This window comes from Panthera tigris, chromosome C1, assembly GCF_018350195.1.
Source record: "Panthera tigris isolate Pti1 chromosome C1, P.tigris_Pti1_mat1.1, whole genome shotgun sequence".
In the NCBI taxonomy this organism is placed as follows: Eukaryota; Metazoa; Chordata; class Mammalia; order Carnivora; family Felidae; genus Panthera; species Panthera tigris.
Window position 1 is genome coordinate 51,632,527 of NC_056667.1, and position 27,464 is coordinate 51,659,990.

The 27,464-nt window shown below is 38.0% G+C and overlaps 1 protein-coding gene across 8 annotated transcripts in view; it reads left to right on the plus strand.

The window, feature by feature from the left end:
- The first annotated feature begins 261 nt into the window (after positions 1-261).
- ALG6 (ALG6 alpha-1,3-glucosyltransferase) overlaps positions 262-27,464 on the plus strand; it is a 65,645-nt gene continuing 38,442 nt past the window's right edge. The window contains exons 1-4 of one of the 8 annotated variants that reach the window (XM_042997444.1): positions 262-353; positions 1,228-1,367; positions 5,057-5,326; positions 19,606-19,690. In XM_042997444.1, the coding sequence (XP_042853378.1) occupies positions 5,245-5,326; positions 19,606-19,690 (167 nt within the window). In that variant the 5' untranslated portion in view covers positions 262-353; positions 1,228-1,367; positions 5,057-5,244. Of the gene's footprint in view, positions 354-374; positions 1,368-5,056; positions 5,327-19,605; positions 19,691-27,464 lie in introns of those variants that run through there. The other 7 variants (XM_042997445.1, XM_042997443.1, XM_042997446.1 and 4 more) reach the window with 7 other exon arrangements.

Here is a 27,464-nt window from a genome sequence, read left to right on the forward strand (position 1 = left end):
TGGAGGGAGCCAGGACGCGCCCCTGACAGGAATCTGTGGACTAAGCAGCCGCTCGGGCCTTGGCCACCAGCCCGGGAAAGAAGAGCAAGGGGCTTTCCACCTGCCCTAAGCCTAACCCGGGCCGGGAGGCCTCTCAGGTTCCGCCATCCGGTGCCCCGCCTCCTAAGCCGGCCACCTCCTCTCCGCGCCTTTTCCCCGCCCCTCCCCTCACGCTCGACGGGCTCGCCCCCGCGCCCGGCGCGCGCGTTCCCGGAGGCGGAAGACCGGAGAGGCGCTCTGCCGTGGGTGCGAGCGCGCAGGCGCCTCCTTGGGATAGCTGCGGGCGCGAATCCTAATGTTCTACGGGCTGCGGGGTAAGAGGCCGGGACCCTAGGGTGTCTGGGCTGCTGGGTCAATGTGGGGAGGGGCGGGGGACTCGCGAAGCGCTGCGATCCGGTCGGCTGCTAGCAGCCCGGATCCCCAGCCTGGCTCCCGGTCCAGCCCCACTCAGAGGGGAGGCTGGCGAGGCCTCCCTACCTCAACCTGCAGGCTCGCTTGGAAGTCGGGTGACTGGACGTGGGGATGGTGGTGGGACCCCTTGACTGCAGCGGCCTCGGCGCCCTTGTTCCTGCGGTCTTGAGGGTCTGGACCGCTGGAGAAAGGGAGGAGAAACATTAGGACGGTCCCTTTCGCCAGACGTGCTCCTCTGGGATAGGCTCACACCCTAGGTGTTGTGTCCACCTTGGGGGAAGGACCTTTCAGAAAAAAGGAACAAATTCGGCCCTGGGGTGTGAACGACTGAGGTTTTTGCTTGTTTTGATTTTTGGCCGAAATGTACTCTGAGGAAAGTAGGACGGACACTTCTCTGCCACCTGCGTGAAAACTTCTTGACGTGTGGATGGGTTAAACAGTTAACTGTACTTTGCTTTGCAGAGCCCTTTTTACTGTAAAGGAGAAGAGATCCGTTAAAAGTGTCATAATGTTTTTAGGCACAAAGGACTCAGTAAAAGTGGTACCTCCCCTCTTCATACACAGGAAGATCTCCATTCAGCAAATGTTTTATGAGTACTTGCTTTTTGCCAACATTGTTCTAAGTGCAGGGAACAGAGCCAACAGCTAAGAAAAGAGGATCTTTGCTTGCAGGGAGCTTATGTTCTGGTTGTCAAATAAATGTAATTTCCTTTTATGTTTTTTTTTTTTACTGGAATGTAACATATGTACTATAAAATACTCTACACCAATCCTAAGTTGTAACTTGCTGATTATGGTAAAGAAAATGCATCTTTTAGCCACCACTCGGATCAAGAAGCAGAACAGTCACAGCTGCTTCTGAGAAGACCTCCCTGGAAGACCTCTCCCAATCACCATCCTCTCTTTTCTCCGTAAAGGTAACCTCTTTAATGATTTCTAATACCATAGATTAGTTTTGTTATGAGCCTTTCATAAATGGAACCATATTATATGTACTCTTTAGTATGGAGCTTTTTTTTTTTAAGATTTTATTTTTAAGTAATCTGTACACCAAGTGTGGGCTTGAACTCACAATTCCGAGATCAAGAGTCACAAACTCCACCAGCTGAGCCAGCCTGGTGTCCCTAAGATCTAGCTTTTTTTACCCATTATGTTTGTGAGATTATTCTATGTTGTGTTAAGAATACAATTTCTGATAGTGAAAAGAATTAGGAAGAAAATTAAAGAAGGTAATTGTACAAACAGTAAGAGGTGGAAACTTTAGTAAGGTGGTCAAGGATGAGCTTTCCCAGGGGATGACTTGAGACACAATATGAATGACAAAAGGTTAGCCAGTGAGCTGGGTAAAAGCATTCCACGCAGAGGAGAGGAACAGAGGGTAATAAATGAAACTGACAGGTTTTAGGAAGAGAGGGAAGACCTTGTAGGAAAGTGGGAGGAGATGAAATCTGAGAGGCAGGCAGGGGTCAGATGATAGAGGGTCTTATGTCTGGAGTATTTGCATTTTGTTCTAAGTGTAAAAAGATGTGCGGAAAAGATGTTTTTGATGCCCTTTAGTTTTAGCATGAGCCATTTGTGAAGGATCGGAAGTCCTGTCCATTTTATTCATCAAAGAAACCCCACAAAACTGGGTAACTGTTGGGAATTAGGGGAAACATTAACATGTTTGTTGGGAGACCAAATCTTTTGTATTGTCAGGATTTATATTAATTCAGACACATAATATGTTTCCAAAATCGGATTTAGTATACACTTTAGAAATTAGTCATCTATTCTACACTCTAAAAATATTCTTTCAAGTAGTTGTTCAGCTTCTGTTAGAACCTGTTAAAGAGGAACTCCCTTTTTAAGAAGCAAATCATTGCATTTTTGAACAGCTTTAATCTTTAGAAAAGCTTTCCTAATACACACACACACACACACACACACACACACACACACACACTTTATTTATTTATTTTTACTTAAACTACTTATGGGCTGCCTGGCTGCCTGGCTCAGTTGGAAGAGCATGTGACTCTTGATTTCAGGGTTGTGAATTCGAGCCTCACATCGGGTGTAGAGATTACTAAAAACAATAAGTAAATTTAAACTAGTTAAATTTTTTACTTTTATTTTTTATTTTTATTTGTTTTTGAATTTTTTACTTTGAAATCAAGATACCTGTAACACTGATTCTGGGTCCCTACAAAACTGACAGTTATCACCTGTTACTTGTTGTCTCCCTTTTAGTACTCAAGCAGTTGATTTTTGTACATTTGTTTTTTCACCTTTAAGTTCAGGGCTTTGAATTTATTTGAATTTATTCCTGTCATGATCTTTGGAGTTAGAGTTAGTCCATCATAGATGTTCACATTTTCTTGGATGTGATTCTTTCATCCATCAGTTCTCCCTTCCACCACTCTGCTCTTGGCAGACTTGATGAGCATCATATTAGTTAAGCATTATATTCTTTTTAAGTTCATTAAGATTATTTAGTGTTATTGGCAGTCTTATTTTTTGTTACTTAAGGTTCCTGGGGCAGTTCTTACATAGGATTTTCTGGAATTGTGGATAATTGACTTAACTTGGTCATACTAGTGATTTAAATTTCCTAGATGCAGTATTAGTTAAGCTATATTTTTATTTATTTTTATTTATTTTTTATTTTTTAAAAATGTTTATGTATTTTTTTGAGAGAGAGAGAGACAGAGGGTGAGTGGGAGAGGAGCAGAGAGAGAGGAAGAAACAGAATCCTAAGCAGGCTCCAGACTCTGAGCCTGCAGCACAGAGCCTGATGCGGGGCTTGAACTCACAAACTGAGATCATGACCTGAACCGAAGTCAGACGCTTAACCGACTGAGCCACCCAGGCGCCCCAATTTTTAAGTTTACTTATTTATTTTTGAGAGAGAGCAAGCCAGAGAGATAGAATACGAGTGAAGGAGTGGGCGCAGTGCAAAGAGAGGGAGAGAGAGAATTCCAAGCAGGCTCGTGCTGTCTGCATGGAGCCTGATATGGGATTCGGAACTCACAAACCATGAGATCATGACCTGAGCCAAAATCAAGAGTGGGATGCTTACCCAACTGAGCCACCCAGACACCCCAGTAAAGCTGTAGTTTTAAATTGAGGAATTAACATTTGTAAAATCAATTTTAAACATGATATCTTGGTAAAGTAAATTGTTGTATTGCAGTTCTGGAATGTATAGTGCAGCGTATTGATAAAAAGGGCTTTTTGTGTTGGTCTAAAAAAGAATTTTGGGGCATCTGAGTGGCTTAGTCAATTAACCATCCGTTTCTTGGTTTTGGCTTGGGTCATGATCTCATGGTTCATGGATTCAAGCCCCACGGTGCGCTCTCAGCTGACAGTGCAGTGCCTGCTTAGGATTCTCTCTTTCCCTCTCTGCCTCTCTCCTACCTCTCAAAATAAATAAATAAACTTAAAATTTTTTTGAATAGTTTATAATGGCCTGTAACTTGTGTGAAATGCAGAGTCAACACTGGAAAGTGATTGAATTTTAATTTTTCTGCTTGCTTTGCTTCTGTGATAGAAGTTCTAGTGAACAGTAAAACAATTAAAAATGAATGCAGTAGGAGGGAGGAAAGAGAAAGGAAATTTATATAATTCAAATTTGAATAATATATTTCCATAGCCTTATTTACCGCTTTGAGTCATTCTTCCTGATTGAGCTAGACTTCATTAGTTCTAGGGTTGACTTTGCTATATTTAAATAAGAGAATAACTTTTGTCACTATATTGTATATCTGAAACTGATATAACACTGTATATTAAGTCCACTGGAATTAAAATAAAAAACTTAATAAAAAAATAAATAAAACTAATGTTTTATTACATTCTTAATTCCCCCCCCCGTGGGTGGAATGTGCCAATTTTCCCCTAGTTTTTTCAGTTGACTTATTGTATTTTTCTGGTTATATTTAAAGTATATCCTGTGGTTAAAATGGCCCATGATTTTTCAAAGCTTTTTTTACTTTTAAACCATCCAACCCAAGGAGAAAACTGAAGGGGGAAAAAAAAAAACCATGGAAATGGTTAATTGCATTTTACTGCTTTTGTATTTTGTTTTAAGAGTTGGGGTTATTATTTATTCTTGTAAAGGTTCATTCTTTAAGGTAGAAAAATGGTGTGGTTAGTGAATGTATAGTTTGGAAGAAAAGAAGTAAAAATCAAACTACATGAATTACTTTAGTGGAACATTTTCTCAAACTAAGTAGAAAGATAAAATTTCTCTCTCTCTCTGTACCAAAAATAAAACATCCCTAAATTTACTTTTGTAGTCTTATTTTTACCTGTAGATAAACATGCTTTAGATGGAATTAACTCTTCCACTCTCTTGTTTTTCTTCACTCAGAAATATTCCCTCATAAGGACAGATCTTTACCATATCTTTAGATTTATTAAGTCCCATTTAACAGGGAGAGCTACCTTTTGAGGTGTATTTCCCAACTAGAAGACTAGGAAATAAGGAACTTTAAAACTACCCACTTTCCTCCTTGCCCCCACCTCCAATTCTGTGTGTTTCTACTTGGTTTAATGGATTTTTTGTTAGACTATGCTCAGCTAAGTCTTGGTCTCTATCTCTCTCTCTCTTTTTTTCTTCTAGGCTACTTCATAGACATAAAGATCAATATTTAACTGGAAAGGAAGCATCACTTAAAATTCTCTCAAACTCCTAATTCCAGGGAATTGATAACATTTCTCTGATGAAGAAAAGAAGTGCTACTGACTGCGTGTTAAAAGTATTCTGGCACTGGTCCTGTTTTTTCCCCTCCCTAGATTTGAAGAAAAATTATGGAGAAATGGCACTTGATGACAATTGTGGTCTTAATAGGACTAACAGTACGGTGGACAGTTTCTCTTAATTCTTATTCAGGTAACACATTTTTACTGTTTAAAAGATGGGTAAATATTCCTTGACTAGTTTCTTCTTCATCTTCATCTTCGTCTTTGTTTGGTAATAGTTTATAGTTACCTGATTGGGACAGAGAAGAATTTGAGGCTTTATTGGTATGGTCAAGAAAATACATTTAAACATTAAATTCTAATATAAAGAATATGTATAAGAGCTTAATAGAAGCATAGGCTTTGTGACATGAGAAAACAAAAATGTATTCTAATGAGGAAGATGACAAGTTGAGAAATGATTACATATTAGGCATCGAAGAGAGAACTGAACTAAGTACATCAGGGTGGGAGTGGAATCAAAGGAAGCTTTTTTTGTTTAGGGTAGAGAAGCCATGTTGCTAGACTGAAGGGAAGAGATCAGTGGAGAATAAGATTGGGAATGATGTGAGAGAAAGAGAGGGAGGAGAATTGCTGGTGTGTGGTCCTGGATAGGGAATAAGCTTTGACTTAACCCTGTGAGTATTTATTTAGCACTGCTCATGTTCCAGGCACTGTGCTAGATGCTAGAAATACAAGGTGAATATCCAGTACTGAAGGGGGTCCGTATTTTAGTAGGTAAGCAGTCATGGTACCATGTGTTAATTATGACTAGAAGTATTTGTGAGGTACAAAGGTTAACAGAGAAGTGCATGATGACGGTGCATTAGTGAAGACTTTTCAGAGAAGACGTTTGAGTTGAAGGTTTGAAAGATGACTTGGAATTTGCTAGGCAAATGAAATGGGGAACATGTGCAAAAACATGGTAGAAAGTAGTCAGTATTGGAGTAGCATCAGAAGAAGGAACAAAAAGGATGGGGAGGGAGTGGCTCGAGATTAAGCTATGCAATTAGGTTGGTAAATTACTTGTATTTTAAAGAAATAGCTTTCATTGTAATGAAAAAGGATTGTAGGAAGCAGGTTGGAGGTAAAGAGACAAATGACACAATCATAATAATAGAAGTATGAGCTACTATTTTTTAAGTATTTACCATATGCTAGACACTGAGCATTTTGTTGTGCTTACCACAACCACTGAAGATAAGTAGTAGTACCTGTGATTTACAAATGGAAAATGTGACAACTGATAAATGACAATGGGGATTCAAATATAGTTGTATTTTATTCCAAAATCAATATATGACACTGCTCTGTGGCTTCTGAGAAAGAAGTCCTGAAGTTAGCCAGTTAAAAAGATGCATAAATGAATTTGAGGAATATTGAAGTAAAATCACTTGGATGCAGCAGTAGACTTGGGTTCAAATCTTAGATCTTCCACCCTCACCTGTTAGTGCCTGATCTTGGGGAAGTTACTTAATCTCCATGAACCTCTTAAAAAGGTACCTCTTATTATAAAGTGGGAATATTAATATGTATTTTAACAAGATTGTGGGGATTACTTGAGATACTATGCATGAAATGTATTTTCTTTTTTAATAGTGTAGGAATATAATCAGCATATTGATGGTTCACAACTATTATCGTGTTTGATCCTTACATTAGATCATTTAACCCCAGAATGTTTATTGTCTGCTGTGCAGCAAAAATATGTCTTACTGGTGATCAAGTCTTTAGGTCTGACTTTTAGGGTGACAAGAATAATAAATGGTATCTTCCTATGATACTGTGATTTATAAAAAAAAAATATATGTTTGGTCTTTGTCCTCCTTCTGGCACAGAGCCCCTAAAAATCCCTTGGAATTTTCTAAGTGAAAGTGAAAAATTGTCTTTTGTTATGGTAATGTTGACTTTTGGACCCACCTAAGGATGGAGGCTGGTTTCCAGGAAAACCAAATCTTGTGATTAGAGGGTTGGAACTTTCAGTCCCACCCTCTGATTTCCAGGGAGGGGAGAGGGGCTTGAATCAGTCACCAATAATAAAGCTTTCATAACCCAAAAGGAGGATGGCGTTTGGAGAGCTTTCAGGTTGATGAGCACATGGAGATTCAGGGAGAACGGAAGCTCAGCACCTTTGCCCACGCCTTGCTCTATGCATCTCTTCCATCTGCTGTTTTGAGTTATATCCATTTATAATAAACTGGTAATCTAGTAACTAAATGTTTCTCTGAGTTCTGAGAGATGCTCTAGCAAATTAATTGGACCAAAGGAGGAGGTTGTGGGAGCATCTGATATATATAGCCAGTCTGTCAGAAGCTCAAGTAATAGCCTAGACTTGTGATTGGTATCCAGAGATGGAGGGGCTCGTTGGAACCTCCAGTCTATAGCTAGTGTGTCAGAATCTGGGCTGGTGACTGGCATCAGACGTGGAGGGAGGGGGCAGGCTTACAGTACTGAACCCATAACCTGTGGAATCTGATGCTATCTCTGTAGATAGTGTCAGAATTGAGTTGAATTGTAGGACATGGAGTTGGTGTCTGAGAATTGTTTGTTGGATGTGTGGGGGAACCCCCCCGTAACCCACATTGTAATTGGGTCCCTGAATCACCCTATCACTTCCCTAGAGAAGTTCGCAGTCAAGTGGGCAGGGTGGACTTGAAAATACGTTCTACATTAAAATAAACGAGGTAGACTGGGAACACAGGAGACTTGTAATTCAGACAAGAAAGGCTTAGAGTATAACATTAAGGATAACAAACATTAAGTTTGTTTTGAAAGCGAGGGAAGGATTTATTAGGCAGAAAAGGAATCCTTTTTTCTTGGTTAGAACCAAAATAGGCAGGTCCTATTTCGTTCAGTTTCTCTGTAAGCTTAACACTCAACCTGAGATTTTGCAAATAAAGTGTAAGAGATGAACCAGAAAACATTTGTGCCAGTTCCTAGAGCAAATTTTATCTTGGTCATGCTTTCTAAGCTTTTTTAGTATTGAGGCAGTTCCCTAGTGGGAGGGTCCCTATTACCCTATATACTTCACAAGTTTTGAATTTTTGTCAGTCCAGAGTGTGTGAAATGATATTTTGTTGTGGTTTTAATTTGAATTTCCTTCATTACTAAAAGATTGAGCATATTTTCATGTTTACTGGCCATTTATATTTCCTTTTCTGGGATACTTGCTGTGCCATTTGTACATTTCTATTAGATTCTTTTTTCTAACATAGTCTGTATTTTTTTGTTTGTTTTGTTTTTTCTCATGAATTCTATATTCTGGAAGCTAACTTTTGTATAACTTGTAAATATCTTTTCCAAGTTTATGGATTATCTTTTCACATCTTAAGGTGTCTTGATGAACAGGATAAAATAATGGAATTAATCTTTTTCCTTTATGATTTGTGCTTTTTGTATCTTTAAGAAACCCTTCCCTACTCCAGTGACAAAGGTATTTTCCTAAAATTTTCTTCTAAAAGTTTTAAGATTTGTCTTTTCTATTTAAGTCCTTATCTCCTTAAAATTGAATTTTGCGTATAACATGTCATCTAGGGATTTATTTTTAATTTTTTTTTCACATTGATAATTAGTTGTTTTAACCCATTTATTGAGAAGTGTATTCTTCCCCACTAATCTGCATTACCAGCTCTATCTCAGGTTTTTATATATGCATGGGTCTGTTTCTGACTCTTCATTCTGATAAATTGGTCCAGTACCGCAGTGTCTTATTACTATAATTTTACAGTACATCTTGATATGAGTCAAATTCTCCCACCTGATAGTTCCACTTCAGGAGGGTCTTAGCTATTGTGGGCTTTGCTCTTTCATATTGCAGTAGGCAGAATTTCGAAAACGGCCTCCCAAAGATGTCCTGCCCCATTCCCCAGAACTATGAAAATGAGATCCCACTTTTTTTGCTCAGTATATCTTTTTCTTTCCTTTTTTTTTTCAGTATATCTTTTTCTACCCTTTTACCCTTCACCTCTAAATCCCTGTGATTTAGACTTGACTAACCAGTTCCCCTCCTTAATTCCGCTTTCTCTTGCTAGTTTGCAAGTTGTACTTTTATTTTGTTCTTTCAAGGTGTGGTGTGGAGATTTTCACTTATATATTTAACTTAAGAAAGTCTAAAATTAAATTTTTTTTAATGTTTATTTATTTATTTTGAGAGAGATCTAGTGAGTGAGCAGGGGAGGGACAGAGAGAGAGGGGGACAGAATCTCAAGCAGGCTCCACACCATCAGCATGAAGCTTGATTGGGGGCTTGAACCCATGGACCATGAGATCATAACCTAAGCTGAAATCAAGAGTTGGGCGCTTAACTGACTGAGCCATCCAGGTACCCCAACAAAGTTTAAAATTAATATATTTATGTCTTCTTTCTGAGCAAGGTAAGGACCACAAAATGCTTTTTTTTAATGCTTTTATTTATTTTTGAGAGAGAGAGAGATCCCGTGCGGGCACCTGCGAGTGTGGGGGAGGGACAGAGAGAGGGAGAAACAGAATCTGAAGCAGGCTCCAAGGCTCCAAGCTGTAAGCACAGAGCCCGACGCAGGCTCAAACTCATGAACCATGAGATCATGTCCTGAACCACGGTTGGACACTTAACCAACTGAGCCACTGAGGCACCCCAAGGACCGTAAAATGCTTCAACTCTAGTTACAAGTCCACCCCCACCATTAAAATGTTATTATTGCCTAGAATTTTAGACATTAATTACTGTTAGCTTCTGTAACAATTCATATTTATTTATGTTTACCCTCTATGTTTATCATTTTCTGTGCTCACCCTTTTTACAATTACATCTTCTTTTGAGATAATTTTCTTTCTTTTTGAAGTACATCTTTGGGAGATTTTAAAAATTAAATTTTTTTTTAATGTTTATTTTTTGAGAGGAAGAGAGGAGAGAGAGAGAGAGAGAGGAGAGAGAGAGAGAGCGCAAGTGCATGCATGAGCTGGGGAGGGGCAGAGAGAGAAAGAGACAGAGGATTCGGAACAGGCTCTTCGCTGACAGCAGAGAGCTTGATGCGGGGCCCAAACCCACAAACCATGAGATCATGACCTGAGCTGAACTCAGATGCTTAACCAACTAAGCCACTCAGGTGCCCCAGAGATTTTAGTTTTTAAGCAATCTCTACACTCAGTGTGGGGCTTGAAAATCACAACCCTGAAGTCGAGAGTCAGTGCTCCACCAACTGAGCCAGACAGGCATCCCCTAAGAAAATTTCTTTTAACTAGGCTCAATGCCCAGTGTAGGGCTTGAACTCACAACCCTGAGATCGAGTCATATGCTCTACCCATTGAGCTAACCAACCAGGCCCCCTGGGAGGTATTTTTCTTTTCTTTTTTTTAAGTAAGAGCCTGTTGGGTTTTTATCTGAAAATGCCTTTATTTTGCACCCTAACATTTTATTCTGGGTATGGAATTCTGCATTGGCAATTATTTTCTCATAATATTTTGAAAATCTCATTCGGGGCGTCTGGGTGGCCCAGTCGGTTAAGCATCCGACTTCGGCTCAGGTCATGATCTTGCGGTCCGTGAGTTTGAGCCCCGTGTCAGGCTCTGTGCTGACAGCTCAGAGCCTGGAGCCTGTTTCAGATTCTGTGTCTCCCTCTCTCTCTGACCCTCCCCCGTTCATGCTGTCTCTCCCTGTCTCAAAAAAATAAATAAACAAACATTAAAAAAAAAATTAAACAAAAATCTCATTCATTGTCTTTTAGTTTCTATTGCTATGTTCAGATATCAGCTGTCATTTCAGTTGTTATCTTTGTAGGTAATTTGTCTTTTCTGTCACTGAAATTTCACTATGATATATCTAAGTGTGAATATTAAAAACTTTATCCTCAGGATTTTCTGGGATTTCTGACTCTAATAAATGGTAACCTTCTGTTTCTTCTCATTCCATTTTCTCCTTGTAAAACTCTAGTTAGATATATTAGATCTTTGGTTATTTATTTATTTAAATGTTTATTTATTTGAGAGAGAGAATGAGAATGAACAGGGGAGGGGCAGAGAGAGAGGGAGACACAATCTGAAGCAGGCTCCAGCCTCTGAGCTGTCAGCACAGAACCTGACGTGGGGGTTGAACTCAGACCTTGAGATCATGACCTGGATCAAAGTTGTATGCTTAACCAACTGAGCCACCCAGCCACCCCTGATCTTTGGTCTTTTATTAATTCACCACATATGTGTAGGGCACTTGTGCCAAAGCGGGTAAGATAGCAGAAAATAAAACAGACAACAATCTCTTTGTCTCATCGAGTTTATATTTTCAGTTCTCTCTTCAAATATTGCATCTCCCTCATTTCTGTTTTCCCTGTGCAACTCTTTTTTCTTAATGTTTATTTTTTAAATGTTTATTGATTTATTTTGACAGAGAACACGAGCAGGGGAGGGGCAGAGAGAGAGGGAGAGAGAATCCCAAGCAGGCTCTGTGCTGACAGCCCCCGACGCAGGACTTGATCCCATGAACTGTGAGATCATGACCTGAGCCAAAATCAAGAGTTTGGATGCTTAACTGAGTGACCCAGGCGCCCCACTTGTGCAACTCTTATTAGATATGTTGGATTCCTTCATCCTATCCTCTATGTCTCATAATCTCCTATATTTTTCATATCATGGTTTCACCCTATTGCTTTTTTAATAATCATCAGATCTGTCTTCCTGTTCATTACTTTCCTTTTTAATTGTGTTTAATCTATTTTAACTATCCACTGAGTTTTATAATTTTAATTATTGTTTTATTTCCTAAAGTTCTACTTGTTTCCTTTTCTTTTTAATTAATTAATTAATTTTTTACATTTATTTATTTTTGAGAGACAGGCAGAACACAAGTAGGGGAGGGGCAGAGAGAGAATGAGACACAGAATCCGAAGCAGGTTCCTGGCTTTGAGCTGTCAGCACAGAGCCTGAACCAGGGCTGAAACTCACAAACCATGAGATCATGACCTGAGTCAGACCCTTAACTGACTGAGCCACCCAGGTGGCCCTGTTTGTTTCCTTTTCAAATCATCTTCGTCATTTCTGATTATCTCTTGTTCCTTCAGCATATTCTAGTGTCTTCTTTTATATCTTTAAACATAGTAGCCATACTTATTTTATATTCCCTATCAGAAAATTCTAGTATCTGCAGTCTTATTTCCTGGTTTGTTGTTTTTGTAGATTCTAGCTCATGGTATTTTGTTTCTTTGTGAGTTTAGTGATTTTTTAAAAAAATTGTGAGCTCATGTTACCTCGAACTTTTATCTGTGAGAATTCTTTGAGGCCTGGGTTCACTATGTATTTTTCCACAGAGGATTTATGTTGCCTCTTGCTAGGCACTTTGGGCACTATTAACAAAAGTTAAACCAAATTCTCCATCTTAAGGTTTCTTTGGCTCTATACTTGGTGTGAATTCAGGCCTCACACTGGGTGAATGCAGGATAATGTTATTTTCAGGAGACTTTTTTCTTGTACTATAGGAGCCAAGGCAGAGGTAAATACTATCTTCACCATCTCCCACAAAGCATTTTTTTTTAATATCCTTGTAGATGGTTCTCTGACATTGAAGTTTTTACCTGTTCAAGTACTAGGCTTTGCCTCCTTAATTCATTGCTTAGAGCTTCTCAGTAGCCAGGCTATAGGCCATAAAAGATGATTGGATATCCTCAGGACAAATGTTTACTTGTCTGGATCTTATACTTTTTTTGTTGTTTCCGGCCCTTGAGGAATTCTCTTGTTTTGATGTTAATTCAGCCATACCCCACCCTGTATTGGAAGTGTTTTCCTTATCTTCTAAGTCTGCCTGGTTGCTGGAAACTGGTCTCATCTGCATTTTTAAAAGCTCCACAAGCTGCTCTGATCTTTATAAAATGTTGATACAGATGATGGTTAAAGCCACAGGGTTGGGAGTATTTATACTGCAAGAAAAAAACACATTTAACCACTAATCTCCTTCACAGAGAAGGGGAATGATTAAAGGAGGTTGAGAAGAAACCATGAGGGAGGATTAGAGTCTGGAAGCCAGGAAATCAGAGAATTATAAGAAGTAAAGACTGGCCTTCAGTGTCAAGTTCTAGACATGTCAAGTAGGGTGAAAATTAAAAATAGACAAAAGATCTCTAGGAGGCCAATGTGAGCCTTCTTATTGTCAGACTATAATAAATTGAGGGCTAAATGGTAGTTACCAAGTGTACATAATGGATTTTAGGAAGTTTGTGAATGCAAGGAGGAAGCTAGAATGGGGTAAGGAGGTCAGAGGAAAAGCCCAGTTAAAAGTTGTTATGTAAAATATATAGTTTATGTTACCTTTGCTTTCAGCCCATAACTGGCACATTGGACGGTCATCTCCTTTTCTTCCTTCAGCACTATTTTATTCCTGATCATTATTTAGTTTGTAATCCTAATTATAATTTACCTTTAGTCTTCTGATTTTGACAGATATATTATTTTCTTTGAACTTTTCTTGTTGAGGTAAAGTCGAAAAAACTAAGGGTATAGAGTAGAATAATTTAAGAAATCACACTATTTCAGTATTACTGGCATATATAATCAGATGCTTAATGGGAATTGAATAGAGGACATCAAGCATATATAATACTTTTCTATCTTTGTGACTTACATACATTATTTATTCTAACATTTCTCTCCTAAACTCTGACCTTACTCAGTTACTCCCCTTATCTGAAAAACAGGACTCTTGGGGCACCGGGGTGGCTCAGTCGGTTAAGCATCTGACTCTGCTTCAGCTCAGGTCATGATCTCATGGTTTTGTGAGTTCAAGCCCCGCCTCAGGCTCTGTGCTGGCAATGAGGAGCCTGCTTGGGATTTTCTCTCTCTCTCTCTCTCTCTCTCTCTCTCTCTCTCTCACTCAATCCCCCGCCCCACTCTCCCTCTCTCTCTCTCTGCCCCTCCTCTACTCATGCTGTCTCTGTCTCTCTCAAAAATAAATAAATAAACTTAAAAAAAAAAACACCAGGACTCCTGCTTATTTTAAACTTTGCTTTAATTAATTAATTAAATTTTTAAGTAGGCTCCACTCTCAGAGTGGAGCCCAGTGTGGTGTTCGAACTCACAACCCTGAGATCAAGACCTGAGCTGAGATCAAGAGTTGGACACTTAACTGACTGAGCCACCCAGGTGCCCCTAAACTTCACTCTTAAGTTGTCCCGTAAGAAAGTCAGCATAATAAAATTACTTTTGGATTACTGTATAGGAAAAGTATTGTTATTGTACAGTAGTAGAATATTTGTAGGCTCTTTCTTAGGTGGTTGTATGTTTCTGTCATTTTTTAGATGAGAAGAATAAAATGCTAAGCACTAAGAAAAATTGTGATTTTGAGTTATTAACCCCATCATAAAGAATATAACATTTTTAGCACTCATGTGTGAAGAACTGTTATGTCATAGGAGGCTGGGAGAATTAAAGAATTAAGTATGACATCTGTGATTCTGCTAGGATTTTTTTCTCTCAATTAGAATACTTTTTTATCATAATTTCTTTTTAACATGCTTATTCTCATTTGCATTTCATTTATCTTTTAAGATTGTAATTAGGAAGCACTCAAGTAAGGAAGCTCAGGTTAGCTTGCTTAGTATTAGTCCATTGTTTCTCCTTTGGAAATGCATATATTGTATAGCCAAACTACTTATGTGTATTGTAATTTAAATTTTTCTAGAATGTGTACTTACATATTTACATTATACTCCTTACTTGAGTGCTGCTTATGTAGTTAGTTTTTACAGACCTAGAAATAATGAGTAAAGATTTTTTAAAAAAGATTTTATTTTTATGTAATCTCTATACCCAATGTGGGGCTTGAATTTACCTTGAAATCAAGAGTTGCATGCTCTACTGACTGAGCCAGCCAGGCACCCCAAAATATTGAATAAATCTTGCCTTGTTACTTTTTTTTTTTTTTTTTTTAACGTTTATTTATTTTTGAGACAGAGAGAGACACAGCATGAACGGGGGAGGGTCAGAGAGAGGGAGACACAGAATCGGAAGCAGGCTCCAGGCTCTGAGCTGTCAGCACAGAGCCTGACGCGGGGCTCGAACTCACGGACCGCGAGATCATGACCTGGGCCGAAGTTGGACGCTCAACCGACTGAGCCACCCAGGCGCCCTGCCTTGTTACTTTTAAACAAGCTTTGGGGAGGAAACAAATTCTTTTTATTTATTTATTTATTTTTGTTTAAAGTTTATGTTTTAGTACTCTGCACCCATTGTGGGACTAGAACTTATGACCCTGAGATCAAGTGTTGGCATGCGTCACTGACTGAACCAGCCAGGAGCCTGGGGAGGAAACAAATTCTGATTTTAGTGTGTTTCTTATTTCTTGTAGAGATTCACAGTTCTCTGTACTTGGTCCAAACTGTTACTGATGTTTTTTGAGCAAATAGCAACACTTGAATGAAGGAAAGTTATTTTATTCTAATACCCCTTTTCCCCTAAGTTGTATTGGTTATTTAGGAGGAATAGGCCATTGAGAATCTTTTTTTTTTTCTTTTTTTTCCCCCAACATATCAATCATTGTTAAAGTATGATTGTGCTCTATTTAATTGGTTAGCTTCTCTCAACTTCCCCATTGCTATATATAATGTTTCTTGTTACTCACCAAGAACCTATCAAAAGAGGATTTTGTTCTGGAAAATTTTAGCCAAATTCTTTTCTCTTAGAATGTTTAAAATGTAAATGTAAAGGCAGTTAGAATGTATTGTTATCAAAGAAACTACTTTTAAAATTATAACATAATTCTGAATAGTTCAATAATTTATAAAATGAACATTTAAGTGGTGTTTAAGCCCATTTCCCTGAGAACAAGACAAAACTGAAACTCTGTAGATACATATTAGTGTGTTTTCTTTATGTAATTCTGATTCTCCTGTAAATGAATTTGTAGAATTAATCACTGTGGAAGGAATCCTTTTTGTCCTTCCCAGGTGAAGCTCCCATAGGTACAGTTGGGTTGTCCTTCTGGGTTGCTTTAAGGGCACTTTAGCAGTTTTAAAAACTTAAGTACTAATTTCATAGCCAGTGTCAGCTGGATTTATTGAAGTAGGTCAGACTCTGGATAGAAACTTGTTTCTCAACCCTAAAGAGAGTCATTATCCATTCTTCTATTTGTTAGAGAATGGTAATAAATTCTTCCACATTGACCACAAGTCTAGAGCAATTTCAGAAAATCTAGATAGTTGGATTTTTTCAGGTATAGAAAATTACCTAAGATCCTCTCTGACTTTTATTATCCCCATGGAGCTAAACAAAAAATAAAGGCAAATAAACAAAAAATAGAAATCAGTTCCAACCCCCCCTCCCCCCCAAAAGAAGCCATAGACCATGGTTGTATTCTTTAAAATAGAAACAAACAGGGGCGCTTGGGTGGCTCAGTCGGTTAAGCATCTGACTTCAGCTCAGGTCATGAACTTACGGTTTGTGGGTTCTAGCCCTGCATCGGGCTCTGTGCTGACGGCTTGGAGCCTGGAGCCTGCTTTGGATTCTGTGTCTTCCTTGATCTCTGTCCCTCCCCTCCTTATTCTCTTTCTCTCTCTCTCTCTCTCTCTCTCTCTCTCCCTCCCTCCCTCCCTCCCTCCTAAAAATGAATAAATATTAAAAAAGAAATGAAACACATGCATTTCTATCCTGTAAAATAGACATACAAAAGTTGCAATTAATTCATTGGGGATATATTTTTCCTTTTTTAAAAAAAAATACAGGTCAATTTAATTAAGTTTTTTTTTAAGTTTATTTAGGTTGAAAGAGCGAGCGCAAGTGGGTGAGGGGCAGAGAGAGAATCCCAAGCAGGCTGCATTCCCTCCGTGTGGAGCCCAACCCAGGGCTTGAACTCATGAACCATGAGATGATGACCTGAACCAAAATCAAAAGTCTGACACTTAGCACCCAGGTGTCCCGATTAAATACATTTTTAATGAAAGTATGCACTATATGCTTAGCAGTATGTTTCCTTTGAACTCTGGAAAATCACATTCTCTTGTGTTCATAGAAATGAAAATTCTTACTTGGGTAGCAGTTAGGAAATTGTATAGTCATGTGACAAAATATGTGATACTGAAAATACATTATAAGAAGTCAATAATCAGTGAACAATGTGTGTGTGTGTGTGTGTGTGTGTGTGTGTTTAATTTATTTAGAGAGAGAGAGTGAGTACAGGAGGGGCAGAGAGAGGGAGAGAGACAATCCCAAGCAGGCTCTGTGCTGTCCTCCACGTGGGGCTTGAATTTACAAACCGTGAGATCATGACTTGAGTCGAAACCAAGAGTCAGACGCTTAATATGCTGAGCCACCCAGGTGCTTCAGTGAACAATGTGTTTTTAATTTATAAGGGAAGGTTTCATGGAGGATTCGGAATTTGAGATGGTTCTTGGAAGTTGGATATGAGTTGTTGTAAGGGGTATATAAATAGGGAGTAAGTAGCATGAACAGAGGCTTGGAATTTCAAAGTGTCAGACAATAACTTAAAAATGTTTTGGGCAAGAACCAATAGATGGGCACTGTGTTAAAATAGTTGGCATAATTACTTGGTTTGCCATCACAGATGGCACAGTTGCACATCTGGTTAAGTGGAAAATTGGACTCAAAATTTCAAATCTCTTCAACTTGAAGTCCTTGCTATATCACACAGGTTGTCTCAATATCTATGCTTCAACATCATTTACTGAGAATCTAGTAGGTGCCATTACATCTGAGAATACAAAAATGAACAAGATATGGTACTTTTTTTTGAGAGAGAGACAGGAGTGTGTGTGTGTGTGTACATATGTCTGTGTACTGTGGGTAATTCCTTGTGACAGTCACTATGCTTTGGAGATGTTAATCTGCTTTTCCCATGATTATCTCAACAGTGGGGTTATCTCCTCGGGTGGAGATGCTAGCCATTTAAGAATATTGGTATAGTATAGCCATTAAATGCACAAAACCCTATTTAACATAGTTTCCAAAGCTGGAGAAAATATGCTTTGGATTTGAGTGAACTTTAGTACATCATTCTCCAGCGTGAAATTAATTATTCCCGGTGGAGTAATGAGTATATTTGATTGTATGTGATTTTCAATTGCAGATTTAAAAACCTATGACTCTAGGTGTCTGGGTTTCTGACAATTTTTTAGTCACCTGCTAGTTAAATAGTGGATGTTCACAATTTTCGAATGGAATTACCTTTATGTCATTTAACATGACTTAAGGTTAATAACCCACTCACACACGTTGCCAACAATATAAAACTGGATTATGGAGCCAGTTTGCCTGGGTTGAAATCCAGACCCTGCTACTTAATACCTGGGTGACCATTGCCTCTCTTTTCACCTGTAAAGTAGGGATACTAATAATACTTCATTGTTGTATCTGGCACATATGAAGTGCTATCAATTGCTAAAGATCTATTATTCCGTATTTGCTATTTTGAAATAAAAAAAGCTGAAACTGATAGTTTTTATGTCACTTATTTGACAGCAAAGCCTGACCTAACTAATGTCTTTTTCTTTTTTTAAAATTTGTTTTAATGTTTATTCATTTCTGAGAGACAGAGAAAGAGTGTGAGCGGGGGAGGGGCAGAAAGAGGGGGAGACAGAATCTGAAGCAGCTCCAGGCTCTGAGCTGTCAGCACAGACCCCGGATGAGGGACTGGAACTCATGAATGATGAGATCATGACCTGAGCCGAAGTCAGACGCTTAACCCTCTGAGCCACCCAGGTGCCTCTACTAATGTCTTTATAACATATAGTATGTTTTGGTTCTGTACTGAACCTTGTTATTTGTATTTAGTTTGCAAAAGCCCTTTGTAAAGTATAGATACTCATTTTTATTGTTTTATGATACTTAGTGGACAGTCTTTCTCGTGAAGTAAAAATAAACTTGGATATTTTAAAATTAGTATTATTAACTAATTAGTGTTAATAATATCTTGTATTTATTGAATGTTTACTGTGTGCCACATCCTTTACTGGGTATTTTATATCATTATCTTACATATTCCAGTAGTTCTGCAGGTAGTTCTTGTTTTTAATGGGTTGAGGTTTAGGGAGGTTAAGTAATTTGTCCAAGATCACTCAGTCACTCTGTGTGCTAACAGTGATAGGATTCAGACCTCATCTCTGCTGTTTTTGGTAATGTCTGTGATTCTTTTCTTTAACCTATACTGCCTCTATAATTTAGAAAATTTTCGGTGCGACTGGGTGGCTCAGTCAGGTGTCCGACTCTTGATCTCAGCTCAGGTCATGATCTCATGGTTTGTGAGTCCAAGCCCCGCATTGGGCTCTGTGCTGACAGCATGGAGCCTGCTTAGGATACCCACTCTCTCTCTATTTCTCTGTTCCTCCTCAACTTATGCTCTCACTCTCTCTATCTCAAAATAAATAAGTTAAAAAAAATTTTTTTAAAATTTTTCATGAGGAAATAAAATCATTGGTATATTAAAGTATATTGTTGTCTGGCTGTTTTTACCTTTCATGTTAGGTGCTGGAAAACCCCCTATGTTTGGTGATTATGAAGCTCAGAGACACTGGCAAGAAATTACTTTTAATTTACCCATCAAACAATGGTATGGATAATTTTAACTTGATTTTATTGTTTATCATAGTTAATACAGATTATTTGAAGATACGTAGGAAAATGTATATAAAAGGAATATATATTCAAGGAAAATATGCTATTCCTCTTCAGCATACTCATTTTCCTGTATACTGATACCACTTACTACCTTGTATATCATAGGCTCATATTTAAAGTTTCATACTCCTGAAAGTTACCCATGTACTCAGCAGCTAAAATATGATGAGAACTTTGAGGAAAGAACACTGTATGCTTTAGAAGCTTCTCTGTACATAAACTAAAGAACCATCCTGGGCTAACAATATTTTTTCTGGTGGTTTCACAAACTGTCTTTGTTAGGAATGAATGAGATATGAAAGAGCAGTAGCTTAGTGGTGAGGAGTGTAGGTGCTCAAATTAGACTGCCTGAGTTCAGATCCTTGTCTACTGTCTACTAGCTGTAGCTGTGTGACCTTTGGCAAAATTACTTAACATTTCTGCCACGGTTTTTTCACTTGTAGAGTGGAAATGATAGAATACATATTTCACTGGGTTATTGTGAGTATTGAATAAAACGATACATGTAAAACACTTAGACTAGTGTTTGCAACAAGATGAGCTCTCAGGAAATGTTAGCTGTGGTTATATCTTTACTGAAATTTGTGCCTGTGTCATCTTTATCAAATATATTCCAATAACAATTGATAACATTGCTTATTGATTTATTGGATGTCTAATAGATTATTTTATTAGACTGGCTGTACAAACTGTTTACATTGTTCTGTTGATTGCTTTGATCACTGCTTTTTTTTTTTTTTCTTATATACTGATACATTTATTCGAGTCTTTAGAATCCAAATGAACCATTTCATGTGATTTTATGTGAGGAAAGTATATGATACCTTTTTTTCCAGAGCTAAAATACATTTATTATTATTTTTAAATTAAAGTGTAATTGACATACAAAACCTGTTCCAGGTGTACATCATAGTGATTTGATATTTTTATACCTTACTCAGTGATCCCCATGATAAGTCTAATCACTTTCACCATACAAATTTATTACAATACTATTGACTATGTTCCCTGTGCTGTACATTACATCCCCATGACTTATTTTATAACTAGTTTGTACCTTTTAATCCCCTTCACCTATTTTGTCCACCTTCCAACCCCTTCCCACTCTGATAACCAACAGTTTCCTGTCCATATGACTCTGTTTCTGTTTTATTTGCTCATTTGTTTTCTAGATTGCATACATAAGTGAAATCATACAGTATTTGTCTTTCTCTGACTTTTTTCACTTAACAGTACTTTCTAGGTCCATCCATGTTGTTGCAAATGGCAAGATTTTGTTCTTTTTTGTGGCTGAGTAATATTCCACTGCATATATTCAGTTGATCCTTGAACAACACAGGTTTGAACAAACTACAGAGGTCTACTTATATGTGGATTAAAAAAAAATTTTTTTTTAATGTTTATTTTTGAGAGAGAGAGCAAGAGAGAGAGAGCATGAGCAGGGAGGAGGGACAGAGAGAGAGGGAGACACAGAATCTGAAGCAGGCTCCAGGCTCTGAGCTGTCAGCCCAGAGCCTGACGCAGGGCTCGAACTCATGGACCGTGAGATCGTGACATGAGCTGAAGTCGGATGCTTAACTGACTAAGCCACCCAGGTGCCCCAAGGATTTTTAAAATAAGTATAGTACAGTGCTATAAATATATTTTCTCTTCCTTATGATTTTAATAGCATTTCCTTCTTGCTAGCTTACTTATTGTAAGAATACAGTATGTAATATGTATAATATACAAGATAAATGTTAATCAACTGTTATGTTATTGGTAAGGCTTTCAGTCAGCAGGCTATTGGTAGTTGAGTTTGGGAAATCAGAAGTTATACATGGATTTTCACTATGTTGGGGTTTGGGGCAACTAACTTCTGCATTATTCAAGATTTATTTGTATATAACATTTTCTTTATCCATTGATCTAGCAATGGATACTTAGGTTATCTTGGCTATTGTAAATAATGCTATAATGAACATAGGGGTACATGTATCTTTTCAAATTGGTGTTTTCATTTTCTTTGGATAAATACCCAGAAGTGGAATTGCTAGATCATATGCTAGTACTATTTCTGATTTTTGAGGAACGTTTGTACTGTTTTCCATAGTGGTTGGACCAAGTTACATTCCCAGCAGTTCACGAGGTCCCTTTTCTCTACATCCTCTCCAACACTTGTTTCTTGTCTTTGTGATCTTAGCCAACCAATCTGACTGGTGTGAGGAGATGATACCTTATTGTGGTTTGGATTTGTATTTTTCTGATTATTAGTGATGTTGATTATCTTTTCATGTGACTGTTGGCTGTCTTTATGTCTTTGGAAAAATGGCTATTCAAGAATGTGCTCTGCCCATTTTTTAATTGGGTTGTTTGTTTTTTTATTAAGTTTTGTAAGTTCTTTATGTATTTTGGACATTAACTACTTAGTGGATGTGTGATTTGCAAATACAGTAGGTTGCCTTTTTTTTTTAATTTTATTTTTAAGTAATCTTGCTATACCCAACATGGGGCTCAAACTCCCAACCCCAAGATAAAGAGTTGCACACCCTACCAATTGAGCCAGCCAGGTGCCTGCCTTTTTGTTTTGTTATTTTCCTTCACTGGAAAAGAACTGCTTTTTAGTTTGATGTAATCCCATTTTTTTTTTTTTTTTAGCTTTTGTTGTCCTTGCCTTAAGATACTGTTCCAAAAATATAGTGCTCAGACTGATGTCAAAGAACTTATGCTTATGTTTTCTTCTAGTAGTTTTATAGTTTTAGTTCTTTTTTTTTTTTAACGTTTATTTATTTTTGAGACAGAGAGAGACACAGCATGAACGGGGGAGGGTCAGAGAGAGGGAGACACAGAATCCGAAACAGTCTCCAGGCCCTGAGCTGTCAGCACAGAGCCCGACGCAAGGCTCGAATTCACCGACCGCGAGATCATGACCTGAGCTGAAGTCGGCTGCTTAACCGACTGAGCCACCCAGGCGCCCCAATATAGTTTTAGTTCTTATATTCAAATCTTTAATCCATTCTAAAGTTATCTTTGTGTATGGTATAAGATAGTGGTCCAGTTTCATTCTTTTGCATGTAGCTGTCCAGTTTTCCCAACACCATTTATTGAAGAGACTGTTATTTCCCCATTGTATACTCTTGCCTCTTTTGTCATAGATTAATTGACCATATATTCATAGGTTTATTTTTGGGTTCTCTTCTGTTCCATTGATCTCTGTGTCTGTTTCATGCCAGTACCAGTTTTTTTTTTTATAAGAATAACATTTTATTGGAAATATATTTTTATTTAAATAGATTTTTATGGGGCGCCTGGGTGGCTCAGTCGGTTAAGCGTCCGACTTCAGCTCAGGTCACGATCTCACCGTCTGTGGGTTCGAGCCCCACATCGGGCTCTGGGCTGATGGCTCAGAGCCTGGAGCCTGCTTCCGATTCTGTGTCTCCCTCTCTCTCTGCCCCTCTCCCGTTCATGCTCTGTCTCTCTCTGTCTCAAAAATAAAAAAAACGTTAAAAAAAAAATTAAATAGATTTTTATTTTACTTCATATACCCTTATATGAATTTGCTTAGCAATTGAATTCAGCACTAATTCTTTTTTTTTTTTAGTGTTTATTTTTGAGAGAGAGAGAGAGAGACAGAGACAGAGAGACAGAGTATGAGCGTGGGAGGGGCAGAGTATGAGCGTGGGAAGAGACAGACATAGAATCCGAGGCGGGCTCCAGGCTCTGAGCTGTCAGCACAGAGCCTGATTCTTTTTTTTTTTCCTTAAAGTTTATTTATTTTGAGAGAGAACGACTGGAGGAGGGGCGGGGGGGGGGGGGGGGTAGAGACAGAATCCCAAGCAGGCTCTGCAATATCAGTGCAGAGCCAATGTGGGGCTCTAACTCACGAACTGTGAGATCATGACCTGAGCTGAGATCAAGGGTTGGATGCTTGACCGACTGAACCAGCCAGGGGCCCTCATACTGTTTTGATTACTATAGCTTTGATAGTTTGAAATCAGGGAGTGTGATACTTCCAGCCTTGTTCTTTCTCAAGATTGTTTTGGCTTTTGGGGTCTTTGGTGGTTGCATAAATATTTTTGTATTCTTTGTTTTTGGTCACTGCTTATATATAATTCATTTAAGAGAGAGTTTCATACATGAACGTCATATTGAACTTCCTATTAATAGGTTGGCTCTACCCTAGTCAAAGAGCATTTAAAATTGAGATGAGCTAAATATTTGACATTATGCATTGAACTATTTTGAGCATCTTCCATGCCTTTATACAGTGATTTTTTTAAAAAGTTTATTTATTTTGAGAGAGAAAGAGAGAGAGAGAGAAAGCAGGGGAGGGGCAGAGAGAGAGAGAGAGAGAGAGAGAGAGAAAGAGAATCCCAAGCAGTCTCTGCACTGTCAGCGTGGAGCCCGACGTGGAGCTCCAACTACCGAACTAGTGGGACCATGACTTGAGCCAAAACCAAGAGCCAGCTGCTAAACCAACTGAGCCATCCAGGCGCCCCTCCTCATATAGTGACTTAACCAATGAGTATCACTCTTCCAATTATTAATACATTTTTAATGTGTTTTTCTCTTGCTTGATTGATAGAATAAGGTAATGTTTGTTGAGGGAAACCAGCCCATTGCTTTTGAGTTTTGTAATTCTTTTTTATTCCTTTGTAAAAATTACACAGATAAGACAATTATTGTATTTTTGGCTGTTCTCTTGTTAAGTACTTCTTAACAGATTTTGATATAAAAGTAATTGTGATATTTTGTATTGAAAGATTAAGGTGATAAATTGCAGCTTTTGGCTTTAATGGTAGGTGGCGAAAACATTGATTCCAGGAGTGAGAATATCATCTTTTTTTTTTTTTGAGAATATAATCTTAATTCAGTATGGAGAGTGGATTATTCTGATCTATCTCAGTTTTCAGTTTTCTGCACCAATTGTCTCCTACTTTAACCCAGATAATCAGGAGTTGACTGTATGTATACATTTTCATTCTGTTTTCTTTGTTAAAAACCAGACTGTATACCTCAGATATAATTATATGATCCAGTTTTAACCATGATCTGTGAGCCTGAAATATTATGAAATGGCTAATCTCGGTAGTAAATTTTAATAGTTTTGAAATCTTTATTAAGGAGTGGGTACCATGAGAATCCTGAATGGTAGACTTAGAAACAGAGACATATGGTATAAAGAAACATGATTTATCATTAGTTGATTATGCAGTACTTCATGATGTTCATAAGAAATTTAAGAAATATGATTTAGTATAATAAATGTCAGAAATTTTCTCTTTATGAGTAGATAGACTAGAAAACCAAAAATGTACACCTGGAAATTCTAAGAGAAACTGATCTGTTTCAGATTCATGTTTAAATGGTGTGATTTCTTATTTTTTTTACTTCAGTTTTCCAATAGTGAAGTCTTTCTCTTTTTAGAGAGTTAGCCCTAGAGAGTTAGCTATAGGTAACTATAGCTAACTTGTCAAAACTCTTTGCAAGTGAAATAGTCATTTAAAATATATCAGGAGGGGTGCCTGAGTGGTTCAGTGAGTTGTGTCCAACTTTTGATCTTAGCTTAGGTCTTGATCTTAGGGTTGTGAGTTCAAGCTCTGCATTGGGCTCCACTGTGGGTGTGGAGCCTACTTAAAAAAAGAAAAAGATATCAGGATTGGTCATGTTAACTTTAGAAGTGTTAGTTTTAATAATTAAATAATATTAAATTAAAAGAAAACTTTTTATTATTTATTCATTGTGTATTACTGTAATAAAATAGAACTAAATTTGTAATAAACTTTATAATGCACATTCCTTATATGTGGGATCAGGAACACTTTTGGCATCAAGTAATAGAAAACCTGAGTAATAGTAGCTTAAGCAGTAATCTTTTTATAATTTTTTTTCTGATATTTATTTTTGAGATAGAGTGAGAGACAGAGTACAAGTGGGGGAGGCACAGAGAGAGAGGGAGACACAGAGTAAGAAGCAGGCTCCAGGCTCTGAGCTGTCAGAACAGAGCCCGACACAGTGCTCGAATTCACAAACCGTTAGATCCTGACCTGAGCTGAAGTCGGACACTTAACCGACTAAGCCACTCAGGTGCCTCAATAAAATAATTATATTATCTCAAGAAGTAGGTCATTGTAATGCTAGTAAAGTGGCTCAGCAATAGCAATCAGGGACTCAGGCTTTACCCATTCTTCCTCTCTGCTGTTCTTTCTTCTTGGAATGTTAGCTTTTCATCCTGAGTCTGTCCACTCCATAGTCTGTAGATGACTGCTCAGGCTACAAGTGTTGTAACTTTATACAACCATGCTCAAGGCAGGAATAATAGGAATGCCTTCTTATTACCTCTCTTTTTGTCATGGAGCAAAATCTTTCCCAACTTTAAAGCAATCGTTAATAAAAGAAATGCTTGACTCAGTGCAGGTATGGTTTATACCTGGGGCTAACGGAAGAGTCCACTTACCCTGAGCTTGTTTTCTAAACAAAACCAGTTTTATAAATCAAGAGGATTGGTGGGCATGGCTGTTTATTTCAGCATTGTTTATTTCAGCATTGTTTATAGTAATGAGAAATCTGACACACTCTAAATTTTCTCTTATAGGGGGATGATTAAATAAACCATATTTTCTCTGTTCACATGGTTTTTTCTGGATAGATTGTTAGAAGTGGAATCTCTGAAGTAGACAGTTTTAATGGATACCAACACAAGAATATCTTCTTTCTACACACATTTATCAACACTTAATAACCCCAGACTTTTAAAATTTCCATTTCCTTGAGTACTTGTGACATTTAACATTTTTTAATATATTTGCTGATCAATGTATTTCTTCTAAAAATTGCATATTTATATCTTTTTTCCATGTTTTTGGTGGATTGCAGGTCTTTTTTGTAATAATTTGTATGAATTTATTTATATTATTATTAATTATTTATATTTTAAATTTATTTATTTATTTTGAGAGTGAGAGACCCTGTGAGCAGGGGAGGGGCAGAGAGAGGGGGAGAGAGAGAATCCTAAGCAGCCTCCATGCTGACAGTGCAGAGAGCCCAATATGGGGCTCGATCTTACCAATTGTGAGATCGTGATCTGAGCCGATCAAGAGTTGAGCCACCCAGGCACCTCTGTTTATTTACTTTTAAATGTTTATTTATTTATTTTGACAGAGAGAGAGAGTGCAAGTGGGGGAGGGTACAGAGAAGGAGAGAGAGAGTCCCAAACAGGCTGCATGCTGTCAACACAGAGCCCAATGTTGGGCTCAATCTCACAAACCATGAGATCATGTCCTGAGCGGATGCTTAACCAGTTGAGCCACCCAGGTGCTCTTAATTTGTATGGTTTTAAAATAAAGTTACAGGGGCGCCTGGGTGGCTTAGTTGGTTAAGCATCCAACTTCGGCTCAGGTCATGATTTCATGGTTCATGAGTTCGAGCTCCACATCAGGTTCTGTGCTGACAGCTCAGAGCCTGGAGGCTGCTTCGGATTCTGTGTCTCCCTCTCTCTCTGCTCCTCCCCTGGTTGCACTCTCTCTCTCTCTTTTTCTCAAGAATAAGTGTTAAAAATAAATTAAAAATAAAATAAAGTTACAGTAGTCCCTTACTATCCATGGGGCATAAGTTCCAATACCCCCAGTGTATGCCTGAAACTATGGATAGCACCAAACCCTATAGGCTATGTTTTTTCCTATACATGCATACCAACAATAAAGTTTAATTCATAAATTAGTACAGTA